The 21,864-nt window shown below is 40.8% G+C and overlaps 2 protein-coding genes across 4 annotated transcripts in view; one reads left to right on the top strand and one right to left on the bottom strand.

Moving 5' to 3' along the window:
- Window positions 1-21,864, bottom strand: part of cdyl (chromodomain protein, Y-like) — a 206,984-nt gene that overhangs the window by 167,720 nt on the left and 17,400 nt on the right. The window lies entirely within an intron of this gene.
- Window positions 7,658-10,497, top strand: LOC132378704 (general transcription factor II-I repeat domain-containing protein 2A-like). The gene is made up of 2 exons (XM_059945805.1): window positions 7,658-10,089; window positions 10,175-10,497. The coding sequence occupies exon 1, from the start codon at window positions 8,298-8,300 to the stop codon at window positions 10,083-10,085; it is 1,788 nt and encodes a 595-aa protein (XP_059801788.1). The 5' UTR covers window positions 7,658-8,297; the 3' UTR covers window positions 10,086-10,089; window positions 10,175-10,497.

Raw genomic sequence — 21,864 nt, 5'->3', positions numbered from 1 at the left:
GATGTCAGGAAGAGAATCAATTATAGAATGATGCCTAGCTACTACAATCTTGCCCTTCAAATCACCTAAGGACCCTTTCAACTTGCTCAAGAACTGAAAATCAATCGAACATTACACAATCAGCCAATATCCCTTCTTCAGACCTTATGATGGGTAGGAAGGCTTATTGAAGCAGCAGCTGAAGATAAACATCCCAAGCACACTGTCTTGAAGAACATCTGCTGCGCTGTTCTAGATCCGGGCTGATTAACCTTCAGCAATTATAACTATGCTCCTTTGATCAAGTATAAAACTTGATCCTTTTCCCTTGACCCCAATTTACTTCAGTTTCGTTGTTACACATTAGATGCAACTCCATTGTGTAGTTTAAAATTGATAGAAATAATTTTAAATAATTTCAAACAATAAAAGAAACTAAACATTAAATTATGCTAATTTCAAATACGTAGTGCACTTTCATGAATAAAAAAACAGCATTCCAAGCCTAAACTGCTGAGAGAGTGTTCAAGTGACTCTCAACCTTGCATGAAAAATTTCCAATTGTTATCATATTAAAGCAAGAAGCTTCAGCTAAAACAGAGATAGTCACTTTGATTAACTAAAATATTGAGCTGTTGGTAATCATAAATAAGTTACTTGTGATAACTGACTACTTATTAGTTAATTAAAAAACCAAGTCCAGCAGAAAACTATCCAGTGGGTTTGCCTGTAGAAAACATTACAAGGGAAAAAAAATCAATGTCAACTATATACACACACTTCGAGTTTGAATGAATAATTAGAATTCAGCAAGGGACTTTAGCACCAGAAATAAATAGAAAATAAATGCTATCAGAAGTTCTGCTATCAAACTACCCAAATTCTGTCCAGAGGCACGATAACAGAATGGTTAATGCTGTACCTTCAGAGCTCCATGAACCAAGTTTAATCCTTCAAATGTTGTCCATGTAGAGCAAGTATAATCTCACACAGACTGCATGATTTTTGCTAGTGTGCTCCAGTTTCCTCCCACATTCCAAAGATGTTTTGGTAGGTAAAACAGCCATTGTAAATTACACCTTATTGCAAACTAATGGCAAAAAGGATCAAAAAGTTAATGGGCTTGTGTGAGAGAAAATGAGAGGAAGAATAGGACTTTTGGCATTCTTCCCTGGAAGCCTGCAGAGACCCAATGAGGTAAATGACCTTCTGTACCGATGCCTCTGAAATGTCCTCTTCCTCCTTCTTGAAATGTGGCTTCTCCTTCATCGTACTGAATGGAGCTCTCAACTGTATTTCCTCTTTCTGCTGCATCTGCTCTCATCCCCTTCTACAGGACGAGAGAGAGCCCCATGGTCCTCACATTCCACCCATCAGCTTTCACATTCCATGAATTATCCTTCACAATTAGCCTCTCTTCACTTTTTTGCAGTTTGCAGAGACTGCCGACTTCATGACTCAGTCTGCTCATCTCTCCCCATTCCACGGCACTTTTCCATACAACTGGATGGGATGCTATTCACCTCTTAACCATCTAGGGATCCAAACAATTGTTTGAGGCAGAGCTGCACTTCACTTCCAATTTGTCTTGCTTATTCTAGTGTACTGCATTAAGTGCTCACAATGTGGTCCCTCTTCACCGAAGAAACCAAATGCAGATTGGGTAATTACTTTACGGAGTGTCTGCATTCAGTTTGCAGGAGTGATCAGAGATTACTATTTCCTGACACCAACTCCAACCCTATTCCCATTTTGACCTCTGACTGACACTTCACCACAGCCAGGTGCACCTGAATGACAGACTTGAGTGAAGCACCAACACTAAAGTTGTATACAAGAAGGGCCAGAGTCGCGTCTACTTCCTGAGGAGACTGAGGTCCTTTGGTAGAACACGTGAAGGAGGGGCCTGCATACTCCAGTCTGTTGTCGCCAGGCAAATCTTCTATGCACTGGTGCTAGGTAATGGCATCAACATGGGTGATGCCCACGGGCTCAATAAACTGATTAGAAAGGCTAGCTCAGTTGTAGGAATCAAACTGGACACACCGGAACTATGGTAGACAAATGACCCCACAGAAAATCCTGGCAATACGGGGCAATGTTTCTCTCCCTCTACAGGCTATCTTGGCTGAACAGAGGCTGCACAGTCATAGACTAAGACAACTGTGCTGCTCTAAAGAGTGCTATTTGAGGCCATTCTTATCCTCAGCCATTAGGCTCTATAATGAGTCAAACACCTATTGTTATACTACTTGTGGTACTTTTTTTATTCTTTCTACTAATATTTACGTCTGTGCACTTGTAATGCTACAATGACACTGTGATTTCCTTTGGGATCGATAAAGCATCCATCTAAATTCCTACACTTATTCTGACCTGTCTGTCTGGGTCTTCCTCCACTACCATAATGAGACCCAAACACAAAGTGGAAGAACACCACCATCTTATTTTCCACCAAGGCACTTTGCAACCTTCTGGAACGAACTTTCCTACTTTTCTTTTTCAAAGATTTGAAATGGTTCAAAGGTTCAAAATACATTTATTATCAATGTATGCAGCACACAACCCTGAGATTCTTCTATCCACAGGCAGCCATGAAATAAAACAATGGAATCTGTTCAAAGAAAAAAAAATCAAAACACCCAATACACAAAAAGAAGAACAGATTTTGCAAACTGCTAAAAACAGAATATAAAACATCAAACCACAGATACACTGAAACAGGCTAGGAATGTTTGGTTTAGTTCAGTTCAATCCAGTGTTGTGCCATTCGTTAGCTACAGGTTGCAGAACCTGTCAGTTCTGATCAAATTTGCACAAAAAAGCACTGATAAAAGAAAGGAGCAACCAGAAACACACAACAGAAACTGCAAAGTCCAATCCAAAACTGTACTGATCAATGCTTGCCCAAGACCCAAGACTCAGGCACCATCCTCCAGCAGCATCAAGTGAGAGGGAGTGATTAACAATCCACCTTTCTCCAGCAGCAAAGAGCAAGAGGGAAAGAAACTGGTCAAACGCAGGCAGACAGTACTGAACACCCACTCACCATACACTCTCGCACTCATTTATTTGAATCTTGCTTGATGTATTAACCAGTGAGATTGGCAAGAAAAGGAGTCATCATAGACTCATGCCCCATCTCCATGTTTCTTCTCTTCCAGGCCACACACTCTGCTCCAAACCTCACTGAACTCCCTCGGAGATAGCAAAGTGCCAGATTGCTCAATTGGTCCAAAAAAACCCAACAAAATGTAAATCACAGGTACCAATTGCATGCAAAACCTTAGTAGCAGAATCATATTTGAAAGTAATAGTAAAAGGAGTAGTTTTGTAAACTGTCTGAAGGACTTGGCTTTCAGTCATTGGCACCATCGTTGTCCTACTATCATGCTACATTGCTTTCTTTAAAATGTCTAACAGCCAACATTCAAACTCCCTATCACTTGATCAGTCTTAACCTATCTCCATATAGTCTTGTGTCCTCACATTTCCTCCAGCTCTGCCTTGAAAACTGTAATCATTCCTTTCTTAAAAAGAATACCTGGACCAAAACATTAACTGGTTCCTCTTTCCAAAGGTGCTGCCTGATTGGTAGATTTCTTTCAGTCTGTTTTTGCTTGGCCTCCTGTTTTAGTTATAAGGAGGTCATAGATTATCAATTCATTTTTAAAATCCGAATGCCTTCTTGAAAAAAGCTGCTTCATCTAGTAGTAAAAACACCAAGATATCCATTAATACAAAGATCAGCAAGTCATAATGATGCAGTGCATCTTATTTTTAAGAACTGTGTACCTCTAGCTGAAATGATAAAGTACAGAGCTGAAGTAAGTCTGTACTACTATAATCAGCTTCAGGAAGGAGATTCTGAGAGAGGCAAATCAACTTCCCATTATATCTATTATTGCATCATGCCATATGACTATAAAAATCCTGGAGGTTACAACCAACCAGAAATGAGTGAACTTGCCTCAGTGTGGGTCAGAAGCTGGGTTTCCCATGGATGATCACCAGTTGGCCCTGATGCGCATCACAACAGGTTGCACCATGGCCTGATATGAAAATACCAATACACAGGAACAGAAAAGGCTACAGAAATTGTTGATTTAGCCCAGTCCATCACAAGCAAAGCCCTACCCACCATTGAGTATATTTACATGGAGTGTTGTCACAAGTAAGTAGCATCCATCATCAAAGACATGCCCTCATCTCACTCCTACCATCTAGCAGAAGGTACAGAAGCCCTAGGTCCTACACCATCAACTTCAGAAACAGTTATTACTCTACAACCATTAGGCTCCTGAACCAGACTGGATAACTTCACTCACACCAACTCTGAAGCAATTCCACAATCTATGAATTCACTTTCAAGGACTCGACAACTAAAGTTCTCAACATTATTTATTATTTTGACTTTTTTTTTGTATTACACAATTTGTCATCTGTTACACATTGGTTGATTTATCCGTCTATGTGTTTTTTTTCCAATGATTCTATTATGCATCTTTATACCTGCTGCAAATGCTCATAAGAAAATGAACCCCAGGGTAGTATATAGCCACATATATGTGCTGTGATTACAAATTTACTTTGAAATGTTGAAGAGTCTTGCCATCTATAAAACATATCCAGAGAAGCCAAGAGGGGTGGGGGTGTTGGTGAAAGAGAGAGGAAACAGACCATACACCAGTTGTTGAGAAAATGCTGTAATCTATTACTGGAGAAACAATAATTGAGAAAGTTGTATTTGAGTTATTATAAAGCTGGTTAGCATCAATGATTCACAAACAGGTGTGTTTACCTATTAAAACAGAACATATGTGCATATGCTGTCAAACACAGAAAATGTTTACTTCATAATCGGATTTCTTGGATCTTGCGCTAAGTTAGGCCTGGCACAAGACCCTATTTTTGCCAAGAGGTACACTGGGGCTACATATAAGGAAGTTACTATTTAATTATTACTACTTTCATTATTTGACACAGTTAAGTTAAAAATGAAGATGCATCTTAATTTTATTTTTTAAATCAACTGAAGTCAGAGGTTAGAGTGAGCATGGGATAAAGAATTAAAGTGACAGGCAGCTGGAAGCTCAGCCACGTGCTTAAAGATCACATCGAGGTAGTTGGCCCTCCTTATCCACGGATAATCCCTCCTTATCCGCCAGGGATTAGTTGCGGGACCCCCCCGCAGATACCAAAAAACGCAGATGCTCAAGTCCCTTATATAAAAAGGCATAGCGTTTGCATATAACCTACGCATATCCTCCCGTATACTTTAAATCATCTCTAGATTACTTATAATACCTAATACAAAGTAAATGCTATGTAAATAGTTATTATACTGTATTGTTTAGGGAATAATGACAAGGAAAAAAGTCTGTACATGTTCGTAGCTCTTCTGGGAACACTGATGCTGCCTTGGCCTCAGCCAATCCTGATTCTCTCATAATCTTTAAGTTCTGAGGCTGTAGCACTTTACATAGCTAGCCAGCCATTCTTCACTAGCCTTAAACTCCTTCCTCTCGCTCACAACACAAGTAGCAAATGGACGATACGTGAGTCGAACAATGCTCAAACAACAAGTGCTGGAGAGAGAACTTTTGGGTTTTCCCGATCTGCGGTTGGTTGAATCTGCGCATGCGGAACCCACGGATAAGGAGGGCTGATTGTATTTTGCAGTTACCAAACAGGTTTTTGGTTCCCCAATGCAGTGACAACTACAGTTTAAGTATAGACGTAGTGGAGAGATCTTGGAGTCAATAAGTTTATTTATTTAGCAATATAGCATGGAGTACAGTAGGCCCTTCTGACCTACTCTTTGAGACACTCCAACCCAGCAACCCCTGACAATTTCAATTAACTATAACCTAATCACTGGAAATTTACAATGACCAATTAACCTACTTGGTACCTTTGGACTGTGGGAGGAAACTGGAGGACTCAGAGAACTCTCATATTCCACGGGGAGGATGGACAAAGACTTCTTACAGAACAGCTCCATAATAAATCTCCAAACTTCAAAGTAAATATTATTATCAAAGTACATATGTGTCATCATTTGCAACCCTGAGATTCATATTCTTATGGACATACTCAGCAAATTTATAGAACAATAACTATAACAGATCAATGAAAATTCAACCAGAGTGCAAAGTGTGCAAATGCAATACAAATAAATAGCAATAAATAATGAGATCATGAGATAATGAGAGAGAGAGTCTTCAAAGTGAGATCATTGGTTGTGGGAACATCTGAATGAATGGGCAAGTGAGTGCAATTATCCCCTTTTGTTCAAGAGCCTGATGGTTGAGAGGTAGCAACTGTTCTTGAACCTGGTTGTGCGAGTCCTGAGGCACTCATACTTTCTCCCTGATGGTAGCAGTGAGAAAAGAGCATGCCCTAGGTGGTGGCAATCTCTGATGATGGATGCTACTTTCCTACAACAGCATGTATTCAATGGTTGGGAGGGCTTTACCCATGATGTACTGGGGCAAATCCACTACCTTTCATAGGATATTCCATTTAAAGGCATTGGTACTTCCATACCAGGCCATGATACAGCCAGCCAATACACTCTCCACTACACATCTGTACACGTTTGTCAAGGTTTAAATGTCATGATGAATCTCCGCAGACTCCTAAGGAAGTAGAGGTGCTGCTGTGCTTTCTTCACAATTGCACTTCACAGGGCAGATCTTCTGGAATAATATCCAGGAATTTAAAGTTGCTAACCCTCTCCACCTCTGATTCTCCACTGAAAACTGGCTCATAGACCTCTGGTTTCCCTCTCCTGAAGTCTACAATCAGTTCCTTGGTCTTGTTAATATTGAGTGAGACGTTGTTGTTATGGCACCACTCAGCCAAATTTTCAATCTCCCTCCTGTATGCTGATTTATCACAACCTTTGATTCAACCCAAGACAGTGAATCAGCAAACTTGAATATGATACTGTAGTTTTGCTGAACCACACAGTTACAAGTGTAAAGCGAGTCAAAAGGGGGCTAAGCACACAGCCATGCAGTGCACCTCTGTTGATCAAGATTGTGGAGGAGCTATTTTGCCAATCCAAACTGACTGCATTCTACAAGTGAGGAAATCCAGGATCGAATTGCACAAGGCACTGAGCCCAAGGTTTTGTAGTGAGGTTTGCAGCCAAGTGGTCTTGATGAAATGCAAACTGAACAATTCTAGGAACTAAGTGTCACTGATAGCACGGTTATTGACATTTATCACTTTGCTGATTATTAAGAGTAAAATGGTGGATGAGTTGTTAATCAACAATGCTGTAGGTGCTGGAAATCCAAAATACAAAATCAGAAAATGCTGAAATCATTCAGCATCAGTGAAAGAAAACTAGCATTTTGAAAACCAGGAAACAAGGGAATGCAAGTTAGTTTTCAGTAGAAGAGAAAGAATGGATGGTGAAAGTTAAAATGCATTATACAGTGGTGATTACCAGCACATTATATTCACTGCCTGAACTATATAATGTATTGATAATGGTACAAATGCAAGACTGGCCTGCTGGGTAAGATCTACAAGTAGGACAAGAACTGAGCCAATGTGACATAAAACAAAAAATGCTGGAAAAGCTCAACAGGTCAAGCAGCAAAGTGGAAAGAGCAAAGTTCACATTTCATCAGTCTTGACATCAAGAACAGTTCATTAGTCTAGGTCGGGGGTCGGCAACCTGCGGCTCCCGAGCCATTTGTGGCTCTTTCACCTCTGTGCTGCGGCTCCCTGTGGCTTTGGGAAATAATTGGTCAGTATTTAATTAAAATGTATTTTATGTTAGTTTGTTAGCTTTTGAAATGTAATTCTAAATTTGAAGATTATGGTGATCTTGTACAATGTAAGTGTGGCGACACATTTTCTGACACATCCGAAACGGCTCTCAATTAGCCAGCATTCCGGCTAAGGGAGATTGCCTACGGGGGTTTGTGAGTACGTGTCTTTTGCAGCATCTGCGTCCATGGGGGCTGGGTTGAGGGAGGCTTAGAAGCAAGGCTGTTTAGTTCGAATAAAGTTATTCGACTGCAGTTTACTGACTGCCTGAACACACCGCTGCAACGTGTTTTTATCGCTATTAATATACGTCACCACTGCCAATACCTGACACCCGCCAGTGCGCGATTTCTTTAATTTTTCGATCCAAGGTAAGCCAACTATGGAGAATTCTAAAAAAAGAAAAGTGACTGAAGAAAACAGAACGTTTAATGATACGTGGACAGATTCATTTGCTTTCACTGTTGACGAGACTGGTTTACCGGTATGCTTAATATGCAATGAGAAACTAGCAAACAACAAAAAGTCAAATGTCGCAAGGCATTTCCAGAGTAAACACGCAGCCTTTGCTCAAAAATATCCGGATGGAGATGAGAGAAAAAAAAGCCGTTTCGGAACTGATGCGGAAGGTTGATCTGAGCAAAAATCATTTCCAGAAATGGATGAAGTCAGGAAAATCAACGACATACGCCAGTTATATTGCCGCTCAGGAAATAGTCAGGCACGGGAAGCAGTTTACAGATGGTGAATATATAAAAGAATCTTTCATTAAGATTTCAGAACATCTATTCACGGACTTTAAAAACAAGAGTGAAATTGTGCAGAAAATCAGGGATATGCCCCTCTCTGCAAAGACTGTCAAAGACAGAACCATAAAAATGGCAGAAGACATCACAAGACAGCAAATTAAAGACATCAATTCAGCTGTGGCCTACTCGATTGCCTGTGACGAGTCTAAAGACAAAGGCGATATTGAACAAATAGCGTTGTTCTGCCGGTATGTAAACTCTGCCGGGCCACAGGAAGAACTGATTGAGTTGATACCTCTAAAAGACCAAACACGGGGGGAGGACATCTGTGAGGCTGTCTTGAATTGTTTAAGAGCCAAAGGAATAAAGACCACCCATCTGGTGTCAGTAGCTACTGATGGGGCTCCGAATATGACGGGAACGCACAAGGGATTTGTGGCTTTACTGCAGAAGTCGCTGGACAGAAAGCTGCTGACTTTTCACTGCATCTTGCACCAAGAGGCACTGTGCGCTCAAACATTTCCTCCGGAATGCACAGAAGTAATGGATGTTGTCATTCAGATTGTCAATAAAATAATGGCAAAAAGTTTAAATCACCGTCAATTCCGTTTGTTACTGGACGAGATGGAAAGCGCATATTCTGATCTCCTGCTGCACAACAAAGTCCGGTGGCTGTCCAAAGGGGAGGTGCTGAAACGCTTTGTCGCGTGTCTGGAAGAAGTGAAAACTTTCCTGGGCAGCAAAGGGCTCAACTTTCCTGAGCTGGAACAGCCAGAGTGGCTGGAAAAGCTACACTTCATGGTAGACATGACAGCGCACCTGAACACGCTGAACACAGCTCTTCAGGGGAAAGGACGCACAGCCCTGCACATGTTGGAGGATGTCTTGGCATTCGAGCGCAAGTTGACAGTGCTTGCCAGAGATTTACAGAAAGGCACTTTGTCTCACTTCCCCAATTTGAGAGAGTTCAAACAAGGTCACGACATGATAATTTCGGAGTATTTACATTCTGCAATCATCGCAATGCAAACATCGTTTGGGAAACGCTTCTGTGAGTTCAGAGAGGAAAAAAACACATTATCCTTCCCGGTCACTCCCTTAAGCATCGATCCTTCCCTACTGAATACGACTGCATTGGCAGGTGTGAGTCAACCTGATCTTGAGATGGAACTGGCCGACATAGCCGACAAAGACATATGGGTGTCCAAGTTTAGACGCTTGACAGCAGACCTTGAAGATGTTGCCCGTCAGAAGGCCGTTCTTGCTCAGAATCACAAATGGAGTGATATTGAAAACCTTCCAAATCCGGACCAACTTGTGTTTGAAACATGGAATGCTGTGCCCGACATTTATGTAAACATGAAAAAGTATGCGCTTGGAGTCCTGTCGATCTTTGGATCCACATATGTATGTGAGCAGGTGTTCTCCAACATGAACTTTATTAAAAACAAACATCGCGCATGCTTCACAGATGACAGCTTGCGATCCTGTGTAAAGATGAAGGTGACGTCATACAGCCCTGATGTGCAGACGCTGTGCGCTGAGGTCCAGGAGCAGAAATCCCATTAACCAAGTATGATAAATATTTTAATTGCCTATTATTTTATGTATATTCATATTTTTTCATTGTTCAGTGAAATAGTCCTTTTATTTTTCAGGCTGACAGCTGGCTGATGATATTTTTGGTTTGCTGCTGGCGGAAAATTTAAGTTCGGCGTTTTTCATAAATACAAGAAGGACTCAAATAGACATTGAGTATTTTACTTAAAAGTAACTTTCAACCCAACGTCTTTTTTTCGGAGTTCAAAATGTTTTTGTTGCATGCAGAAATGTAATTTCGTTTTCTCTGCAGGAGTTCATCAATTTCATAAATGCAACACATTATAGTTTGTTTATACATAGCATAAAGGCAAAAAAAACGTTGTATGCAGTGTTATTTCATTTTAAATGTCAAACGGGTTTTGCGGCTCCCAGTGTTTTCTTTTCTGTGGGAAACGGGTCCAAGTGGCTCTTTCAGTGGTAAAGGTTGCTGACCCCTGGTCTAGGTAGCAATGAAGGTGGGAGAGGGATGAATTATATTTCAACTTGTCCAGTCACAGATATTCCTATTGGCCTATATATCCCTTAACCATCTTTTGATCCCCGTTTTTCTTACTCAGTTCTGAAAAGGGTTAAAAACACAAAATATTAAATGTTGTTTTTCTGCTGACCTGTGACTTGGATAAAATTGGTATGGCAACTAATCTGCACGTGATTGCAAGAAAATGCAGAAATGTTGCAGACACAGTTCAGTACATCACAGGATTCAGCCTTCCCTTTATGGACTCTGATTTATACTTCTCACTGCCTCTGTAAAACAGCCAGCATAATCAAAGACCCCACCCACCTCAGAGATTCTCTTTTCTCCCCTCTCCCATTGGGCAGTAGATACAAAAGCCTAAAAGCATGTCCCATCAGGCTCATAGACAGCTTCTATTCTGCTGTTAGTCTCAGTAACAATGAAGCTGGGAGGGGAGTTGAAGCTTGAAAAGGCATTAGTCAGACCACACTTTGAGTACTGAGAGTAGATTTTGCACCCCTCATCTTAGAAATGATGTGCTGGCATTGGAGAGGGTCCAGAGGAGGTTCATGAGAATGACTCCAGGATTGAAAGGGTGAATGTATGAGGCATAGTTTATGGTTTTGGGCCTGTACTTTGTGTTTAGATGAGTGAAGGAAGGGGCAGGATATCATTGAAACCTATCAAATATTGAAAGGTCTGGGTAGAATGGATGTGGAGAGGATGTTTCCAAAAATGGGAGAATCTGGGACCAGAGGGCGCAGCCTCAATAGAATAGGAGGAATTTCTTTAGCCAGAGAATGGTGGTGATTCTGTGGAATTAATTGTCACAGATGGCTGTGAAGGCCAAATCATTGGGTATATTTAAAGCAGAGGTTGATAGGTTCTTGATTGGTAAGGGTGTAAGAGGGGAGAAAGCAGCAGAATGGGGGTAAGAGGGATATTACATCAGCCAAGATGGAATGGAGCAGTATTGATGAGCTGAATGGCATAATTCTGCTTCTATGTCTTATGGATATCAAACTCTTGAACAGACCTCTTGGACAATACGATGGATTCTTCACCTCACAATCCACCCCATTAGAATCTTGCACTTTACTGTTTAGCTGCACTACATTTTCTCTGTAGCTTTTACACTTTATTTTGTATTGTTTTTGCTTTACCTTGGTCTATCTTAATACACTGTGTAATGAGTTTATTTGTATCAACAGTATGCAAGACAAGCTTTTCACTGTATTGGCACATGTAACAATAAATAATAATAATAAATCAAACTAAACTTTTCACATTGCCAAGGAGATACTACTGTTGGAGCTAGACAAGAAAAGCTTAGCTAAGAACACATAATTCTAGAGTACATCTTCAGCATTATAGCCAGTTTTGTATCCTTGGCTCTCAGCTGTTTCTTGATATCACATGTGGTATCTTGACTTGGCCAAAGACTAGCTTTTGTGATACAGGGGACCTCAGAATGTCATGTTGAACCATACATCAGTATTCTGCTATCACAGTGAATAAAGATGCATTTGAAACATCCTCATCCCATTAGTTCTTAATTGCCCACCACTGCTCACAAGTTTTATTCAGATCGATTTGTTGGAGGTACCGAACGTGGACTGCTTTCACTGGTCAACGTGTAATCTTTTGAAACTGCATTTTTCTGGTCAAAAAGTCGCCTGTTAAGCTACTTATAGTGAGTATTCTGGAGATCTGAGGATTTATAAGAGTATAAGCTCAACTCAGAGTTCTTAAAAACACATCTATAGTATACATATGATCATGTCTGCCTTATTGGCAAGTTTAATTTTAATTTCCTTATCCTTCACGATCATTTGTGACCAAGCCCCATTAGCTTCCAAGCCCTGTCTAGCCATTCTTGTGAGTGCCTTAGGCACTTGTTATTCTCCAGCCCCAAGAGTTAACATTATTAGATCTTTTCTTTTTTTTAAATGCCTTGGTCTTACTGCTATAGCCCCATGTCAATTCAGTTCTCTCAGAAATCCATTAGTCATTCTTCTTGGCTCCAATCCTGTTCCCCACTCTTTCCAGCTATTTATAAATATAAGTAATACAGCTTCATATCCGCGTTTCAACGTTCCTTCAAAGAGATAAAAACATTTCTATTTCAGATGTACCTCAATGCACCTTCATTCAGTTTTGATTACCTTTGACATGCCTTTCTGAAAATAAATATTAGAACACAGTTCTACACACAATGTAGATGTTAATAAGTGTAAAATGTCTAACAGTGCAAGTATTTTCAACTGAAAAAATCTCAGTATAGTGCATTAATGTTCTTGGGGTACTTTTAACATCAGAAGACTGCCTTGGAATTCTTAAGCATTCAGCCTCTTTTAGGGAAAGAGCAGAGACGCAGAACAACTCAACTATTAGTAATGCAATAATAATCAAAAATTTTAACCTCACCTATTATTTATGCAGCAAATTGCAGGATACACAACATCAACATCAGGTCTGCTACCTCATGCATTCAAATGCAAGTCTTTGACAAGCTAGACTGCCTGGCTTCATTCAGACTCACAGGATTTGCTTTCATTCCATTGGGCCTTCCTGGCTATTGTAGCCATTCTGCAAGGTTTGCATCTACTCCAAGTGATTTGCTGCTGGTCTGTGCTCTGCAAGTTTTAATGTTTGTGTGTTAACTTTCCTATCTTCATTAGTTAAAAAAAAATGAGGCATCTGGATGAAAACCTAATCAATATTATGAAACTGTGGTGCACATTGCATGGTCTTCTTCAGAGTGTTAGTTACTGCAGGTTTTTGAGTGGATCATTAAATAAAAACATAATTGAAGTCCAAGGTAAAGAGATCTAGTGCTTTTAGAGACAGGAATAAAGATGCTGAAGGCATTGGCAATGTTTGTCTATAATCACGTGACTTTCTGTTAAAGTTTATTCCCTTTATCAAGGGAACATCTTACAAAGATGATGGCAGAAAATGGTGACTCTTTATGTGTAGCTCCAAAGCGAACCATCAGAGATTCCAGTCTTGGACCACTATAGCTGAAATCCAATCATTGCCATGGGTACTTTGGTAAGCAACATAATTTTAAACATTTTTAGAAAACCTATCGATCCTCAAAATTGTCAGACACCAGAATCAGGCTGCAAGGACAGTTTCTCTTTTAAGAAAAAGGAAACACAGAAAGTGTGTTGGGCTGCAGGGAAGAATGAAATGTGGTGCCCTTAGACTCCCAATCCCTATTATCCCATTGGTGAATGTAGTCTCTCCAAAGCAAAATTGAAGACCTTAGAGCAGAATTGCAGTTCTAGAGGGACATCAGGGACTGTTGTGTATTTTCCTTCATGGAAACATTGCTCACCTCCACTATTTCGCTTGCAGCATTGCAGCCCCAGGGTTTCACCACCCACCAAATGGACAGGACAGCAGTGTCTCTTAAAGACAGAGGAGGCAGAGGGTGCTTCATGATTAACTCATCATAGTACAAAGATATGGCAATTCTGCTCATCAGATCTGGAACATCTAACAATTAAGTGTCATCCATTTTATCTGCAAAAGGAGTTTACTGCCATCATCCTGGTAGCAGAGTATATTCCACCCCTCACCAACATCAGGCAGGCACTGGAGAAGCTGAGCACCATGATCAGCAGGTAAGAAACAACACAGCCTGATACCCTCCTGATCATTGCAGGCGATTTCAATCAGGTCGATTTGAAAAAGTCTCTGACCAACTACCACCAACTTATCACCTTTGAAACCACAGTGATAACAACAAAGGTATGGTCAAAGGAGGCAGAGGCATACTTATAGGACTGCTTTGAATCTGTAGACTGGAGAATATTCAGGGATTCATCTTAGAATCTGAATGCATATGACACAGTTGTCACCAACTTCATCAACAGCTGTATAGATGTGTGTGTGCGCTTTTTGAGAACATACCAGACATAACCAAATCACAAGCTGCTAATAAGCCAGTAGATTCACAATCTGCTGAGAGCTGGATCTCAGACTTTCAAAAACAGTGATCCAGAACTATACAGGAAGTCCAGATTTGACCAAAGAAGGGTATCTCAGGAGTCAGAATCAGATTTATTATTACCAGCATGTGACGTGAAATTTGTTAACTCAGCAGCAGCAGTTCAATGCAGTAAATAAACTAGTAGAGGAAAAAATTAATAAACAAGTAAATCAATTACAGTATGTATATTGAATAGACTTTTTTTTAAAATGTGCAAAAACAGTAATACCGTATATTAGAAAGTGAGGTAGTGTCCAAAGATTCAATGTCGATTTAGGAATCAGATGGCAGAGGGAAGAAGCTGTTTCTGAATCACAGTGTGTGCCTTCAGGCTTCTGTACCTTCTATCTGATGTTAACAGTGAGAAAATAACATGCCCTGGGTGCTGGAGGTCCTTAATAATGGATGCTGTCTTTCTGAGACACCGCTCCCTAAAGATGTCCTGGGTACTTTGTAGGCTAGTGCCCAAGGTAGAGCTGTCTAGATTTACAACCTTCTGCAGCTTCTTTCGGTCCTGTGCAGAAGCCCCTCCATACCAGACAATGAAGCAGCCTGTCAGAATGCTCTCTACGGTACAACTATAGAAGTTTTTGAGTGTATTTGTTAATATGTCAAATATCTTCAAACTCCTTATAAAGTATAGCTGCTGTCTTGCCTTCTTTATGTTGGGACCATATCCTCAGAGATCTTGACACCCAGGAACTTGAAGCTGCTCACTCTCTCTACTTCTGATCCCTCTATGAGGATTGGTATGTGTTCCTTCATCTTACCCTTCCTGAAGTCCACAATCAGCTCTTTTGTCTTACTGACATTGAGTGCCAGGTTGTTGCTGTGGCACCATTCCACTAGTTGGCATATCTCACTCCTGTGTCACAACACAAAAATACAACTGCAGATGCTGTGGATCAAAGAATACGTCCACAACGCTGGAAGAACTCAGCAGGTCAGGCAGCATCCGTGAGAAAAGAGTAGCCAACATTTCAGGCCGAGACCTGCCCGAAACGTTGGCTACTCTTTTCTCACGGATGCTGCCTGACCTGTGAGTTCTTCCAGCGTTGTGCACGTATTCTCACTTCTGTATGCTCTCTCATCACCACCTGAAATTTTACCAACAATGGTTATATTGTCAGCAAGTTTATAGATGGTATTTGAGCTATGCCAAGCCACACAGTCACGTGTATATAGAGAGTAGAGCAGTGGGCTAAGCACACACCTCTGAGGTGTGCCAGTGTTATTATCAGCAAGGAGCATATGTTATCACCAATCCGCACAGATTGTTAGGAAGTTAGGAAGTTGAGGATCTAATTGCAGAGGGAGGTACAGAGGCCCATGTTTTGCAACTTCTCAATCAGGATTGTGGGAGTGATGGTATTAAATGCTGAGCTATAGTTGATGACAGCATCCTGACGTAGGTGTTTCTGTTGTCCAGGTGGTCTAAAGCCGTGTGGAGAGCCATTGAGATTACATCTGTTGTGGTGATGGCAAATTGCAAAGGGTCCAGTTCCTTGCTGAGGCAGGAGTTCAGTCTAGTCATGACCGACCTCTCAAAGCATTTCATCACTGTCGATGTAAGTGCTACCAGGCAATAGTCATTAAGGCAGCTCACATTATTCTTCTTATGCACTGGTATGATTGTTACCTTTTTGAAGTGGGAACTTCCGTCCGTAGCAATGAGAGGTTGAAATTGTCCAGTCACTTTTTAATTGTCATTTCAACCATAACTGCTGGTACAGTACTGCCCCTGAATACTCCCGCTAGTTGGTTGGCACAGGTTTTCAGAGCCTTACCAGTTACTCCATTGGGACCTTCTGCCTTGCGAGGGTTCACTCTCTTTAAAGACAGTCTAATATTGATCTCTGAGACAGAGATCACAGGGTCATCAGGTGCAGGAGGGACCTTCACAGCTGTAATTGTGTTCTCCCTTTCAAAGCGAGAATAGAAGGCATTGAGTTCTTCTGAAAGTGAAGCATCACTGCCATTCATGCTATTGAGTTTCGCTTTGTAGGAAGTAATGTCTTGCAGACCCTGCCAGAGTTGCCGTGCATCGGATGTCGCCTCGAACCTCGTTCAAAATTGCTTCTTTGCCCTTGAAATAGCCTCTGCAAATCATACTTGGTTTTCTGGCACAGGTCTGGGTTACCAGACTTGAATGCCAAAGATCTAGCCTTCAGCAGGCAATGTATCTCCTGGTTCATCCACATATGTTTTAATGAAGTCCGTAACGACTGCAGCATACTCATCCAGATTTGAAGATGAACCCCTGAATATAGTCCAGTCCAGTGATTCAAAGCTTTCCAGTAGGCGCTACTGTGCCTCCCTATCCATACCTTCTTGGTCCTGACTGCTGATGCTGCAGTCTTCGGTCTCTGCCTATACTAGAAGTACAGCTAGGTGATCAGATTTCCCGAAGTGAGAGCGTGAAATAGCATGGTAGACATTCTTGATGGTGCTGTAGCAATAGTCCAATGTGTTGTTTCCTCTGATATTGCAAGTGATCTGTTGATGGTAGTTGCTTAGTGATTTTTTTCAGACTGGCCTGGTTAAAATCTCCCAAAATGATGATGAAGGCATTAGGGTGAGCTGTTACGTGCATGTTGATCCCATTACTCAGATCATCTGAAGCCTGCTTGACATTAGCCTGAGACGGAATGTAAACTGGTACCAAAGTGACCCCAGAGAACTCCCGTAGTAGGTAAAAAGGATGGCACTTTACTGCTAGATATCCCAGGTCTGGTGAGCAGAGTTGGGACAGCACTGATATATTTGTGCACCAAGAAAAGTTGATCATGAGGTCTCTTCCTCCACCTTTGCTTTTGAGAGACTCTTATAGACCTATCTTGACAGTGTTTTGTAAACACGTTGATCTGGATCGCTGCATCTGGTACAGAAGGGGTTAACCAGGATTCCGTGAAACAAAGGATACAAACGGTCCTAATGAAATTCAGATTTTAGTTAAAGATGGATTCAGATGCAAGTCAGGTCTAGTAGGGTTTGTAGACCATTACTTTCTACAAGGCAAAGCCTAAGATCATGAATGACTGATGTTTCACCCCCAGATGAGCTCAAACTCCTTCTTCTGCATACTTTGAAAGGGAGAATAAATTATACCTGTGTGAATCCCTGCAGGATATGATAAACTTGTAATCTTTATCTTGGAGGTTGTTGTTAAATATGCCATCTGTAAATTTGCCAATCACTTAACTATGTTGACAGATTTCAGCTGGTGACAAGGAGGCATACAGGACTGTGACAGATCAGCTGGTTGAGAGGTATTGTAACAACTTTGCACTGAGTGTCAGTAAGACCAAAGAATTGATTGTGAACTTCAGGAAGTAGTAGTCAAGGAAATACACACTAATCTTCGTCAAGGGATCGGCAGTGGAAAGGCTGACCAGTTTCAAGTTCCTGGCTGTCAATATCTCTGAAGATCTATCCTGAACTCAACATATTGATGCAATTATAAAGAAGCTGTGACAGTGGCTATATTTCATTAGGAGTTTGAGGAGATTTGGTATGCAACCAAAGACTCTTGCAAATTTCTACAGATGTACAATAGAGAGCATTCTAACTGGTTGCATTACCATCTGGTATGGATGGACGACTGGACAGGATTGGAAAAAGCTGCAGAAATTTGCAAACTCAGACCACTCCAGCATGGACACTAGCCTCTCTTATTTCAACAACATCTTCAAAAGGCAATGCCTCAAAAAGGAGATATCCATCATTAAGGATCCCATCACCCAGGACCTGTCCTCTTCTCTTTGCGTCCATCAACAAGGATGTACAGAAGTCTGAAGACAAACACTCAATGTTTTGGGAACAGCTTCTTCCCCTTCACCATCAGATTTCTGAACGAACAACGAATGCAAGTACACTCACTCTTTTTCCCCTCTTTTTGCACTATTTAAAAAAACATTTCTTATTGGAATTTATGATTTTTAAAAAAAATTATGTATTGCACTGCACTGCTGCAGCACAGATTTCATGTCAAATGCAAGTGATATTAAACCTGATTCTGAATGAACTGCACAATATTCCACTGTTGTCTTGAACTGCTCAGTGATCTACACAATACAGCTGCGAATTCAAAAGTTCTCTCCTAAAAGCACCAATAACAGTATCGAACAAAATTCACCAACACTTGAAAATACTTTCTAATCCACCAAGAGCCAATATCCCCTTCAGATCCTGATTTCAATTCTGTTCGATTGTAGATTAGAGCTGCATTGTACAGCACAGAAACAAGCCCTTCAGCCCATTACACCCATGCCAACTTATTCTCCCATCTACATTAACCCATTTCCCTACAATAGGATCACACTGTTCAATATCTTATGATGCATCTTAAACATAGCAGCTATATTTGCTTCCTCCTTCACCTCCAGCAGCAGATTCCAGATTCTAACCACTCTAAAAACAATCTTACCCCTAGATCTCCTTTAAAATTCTCCCCCCTCATCTTAAACCTATGCCCTATGCTTTTGATATGCCTACCATGGGAAAAGGGTACCTACTATCCATGCCTCCCATAATCTTATGTACTCCATCAGGCCATGCTTAGCCTATTTCTATGGAGAACAAGCCCAACCTATCTGATCTCTCTTCTTTACCCAAAGTCATCCAATCAAAGCAATATTGTGGTAAATTTCTTCTACACTCTCTCTCCAGTGCAATGTCTATTTGGCATTCAGAACTGCACACACAGCTAAACCTGTGCCCCAACTAATCATCTGTAAAGTTGCAGCATAATATCCCAAACTTAAACTCCCTGTCCTGACCCACGAAGACAAGAATGCCACATGCCTTTGTCATCACCATATCGACCTGTTTTGCAACTTTCAGAAAACCTGGGTCTCTCTGCTTATCAACCTTCATTAATGCTTTATCATTTCCTGTTGTTGGTCAAATCAACAGAGGTGACAAATTGACATATAGGGAAAGAATGAAAATCTGCTTGAATGGTATTACAGCAACAAACTCTCACTTAATGTCAGCAAAACCAAAGAGCTGATTATAGACTACAGGAGGAAGAAACTGGAGATCCATGAGCTAGTTCTCATTAGAGGGACTGCAGGTGGAGAGGGTCAGTAACTTTAAATCCCTTGGCATTGTTATATTAGAGGATCAGTCCAGGGATGGAACATGCAAATGTCATCTCAAAGGTGGCAAAAAGGTGCCTCCACTTTCTTAGAAATTGGCGCTCATTCAGCAAGTCACCAAAAACTTCTAAGAGATGCACAGTGGAAAGTATCCTAAATGGTTGAATCATAGCCTGGTATGGAAACACCAATGCCCAGGAACAGAAAAGGCTACAGAAAGTGGTGGATGCAGCCCAGTCTATCACAGGCAAAGGCCTCCCAACCATTGAGGACATCTACAAGACAGCTGCATTCATCAAGCACCACCCTATTTCCCCCCCCCCCCCCCCCACCAAACCATCCAGACCATGCACACTTCTCACTATTATCATCAGGCAGGAGGTACAGAAGCCTTGGGTCCCATACTACCAGGTTCAGGAACGGTTATTACCCTACAACCAACAAGTTCCTGAACCAGAGTGGACTACATCACTCACCACAACTCTGAACTGATTCCACAACTGACTCACTTTCAAGGACTCTACAACTCATTCTCTGTATTATTATTTTTTTGTTTGTACAATTTGCCTCTTTGCACATTGATTTTCAGCCTTTATGTACAGTTTTTCCTAAAAATCGTTGCATTTCTTTATTATCTTGTAAATGCCTGCAAAAAATTAAACCAAAGGTAGTACAAGGTAACATATCTATACTTTGATAAGAAATTTTACTTAGACTTTACTCTGTAGGCCCACTCCGACTTCCTCAAATTTATCACTATGCACTTTCTGGGATTAAATTCCATCTACCAATGTTCATCCAAACCTTTAAACTAATCTATATCTGCCTGCATTCAATTATTTCTTCAAATGATTTTGACAAAATTTTTGTGCATGATTAAGTCCTGCAGCATCCACAATGCTCAGCAGAATTTAATCAGCTGCAACAATTGCTGAAATTTCAATATTGTGACAGTTTTGAGTTTCATCCAAATATTTATTAAGAATTGATCTATTCAAAATCAGTTTTTGTTTTAGTCTGGCTCTATCTACATTTTCCCTGTAGCAATACCAAAATTCACAGAGTTTGATTAATACGTTTTGGGTCACACTTCTCTTTAGCGCTCCCCCGGATACATTTTTTTAAAATTGAGATACAGCATGGGATAGACCCTTCCAGCACTTTGTGCCACACTGCTGAGCCTAATCACGGAACAACTTACAGTGATAAATTAAGTACATCTTTCGGACTGTGGAAGGAAACTGGGGCACCCAGAGGAAACCCACGCTATCACAGGGAGAGTGTATAAACTCCTTACAGGCAGCAGCGGGAATTGAAATCAGGTAATCTGTAATGTAAAACACGCTAACCACTACGCTACTGTGCGTAAGAAATTCTGCAGATGCTGGAAATCCAGAGCAACACATGCAAAATAATGGAGGATCTAAGCAGGTCAGGCAGCATCAATGGAGAATAATAACTAGTTGACATTTTGGGTTAAAACTTTTCATCAGGAATGCCTTGGTCTAAGACGTTGACTGTTTATCCCACTCCATTAATGCTGCCTGACCTGCTGAGTTACCCTGTATACATTGCTATTCAAGTATCTCTAGGAATTATCAACTAAGTTGGACTTAGAAAGCAAGTCATGTGTGAACTCGTGTCTTCTTCAAGATTCTGATTCACCTCAATCCCTATTGTAATAATAAAATCCTAACCAACCCAAAAAGCAAAGGAGGCAGAGGAAAGATAATACAAAGGGGACATTCGTGATTTGGAGACATGGTGAGATGGAGTGACAATGTGGAAGCAGTACTGCCTGATAAAGTGTGGAGAATAACAGTTCCAAATCTGGGAAACTAAATTCCAAATGGTACAAGACCGGAAAAAAAGGAACCAAATTGCTGGAAATGCAAGCAGCACAAATGGAATAGCTAATTATTTGAAATTATTCAAAGGTGCCAAGTCAGAAGATGAGGTGCCATTTGAAAATTGTAAACAATTTAAAGAGTGTAAAGAGACAAAGGTCAATGTGAGAGTAGGCATTCAAGATGGGCAACTAGTTGGTACAGCAAATATAAAAACAAATCACAAGGATCAGCTTTCTGGACTGATGTTGCTAATTGGACCAAGAGCCCCATGGACTCAACTGCCAAACTCAATAATTTGAAGTAATGACCCATTGTAGCCTTATATTTCAAAGTTCCAGCA

Source organism: Hypanus sabinus, chromosome 20 (assembly GCF_030144855.1).
Source record: "Hypanus sabinus isolate sHypSab1 chromosome 20, sHypSab1.hap1, whole genome shotgun sequence".
Lineage (NCBI taxonomy): Eukaryota > Metazoa > Chordata > Chondrichthyes > Myliobatiformes > Dasyatidae > Hypanus > Hypanus sabinus.
This window is presented reverse-complemented; position numbering and strand designations above follow the sequence as displayed.

Bases quoted from the DNA above. Each gene is read 5' to 3' on its own strand.
- LOC132378704 (XM_059945805.1), top strand. From the start codon at position 8,298: ATGTCGCAAGGCATTTCCAGAGTAAACACGCAGCCTTTGCTCAAAAAT.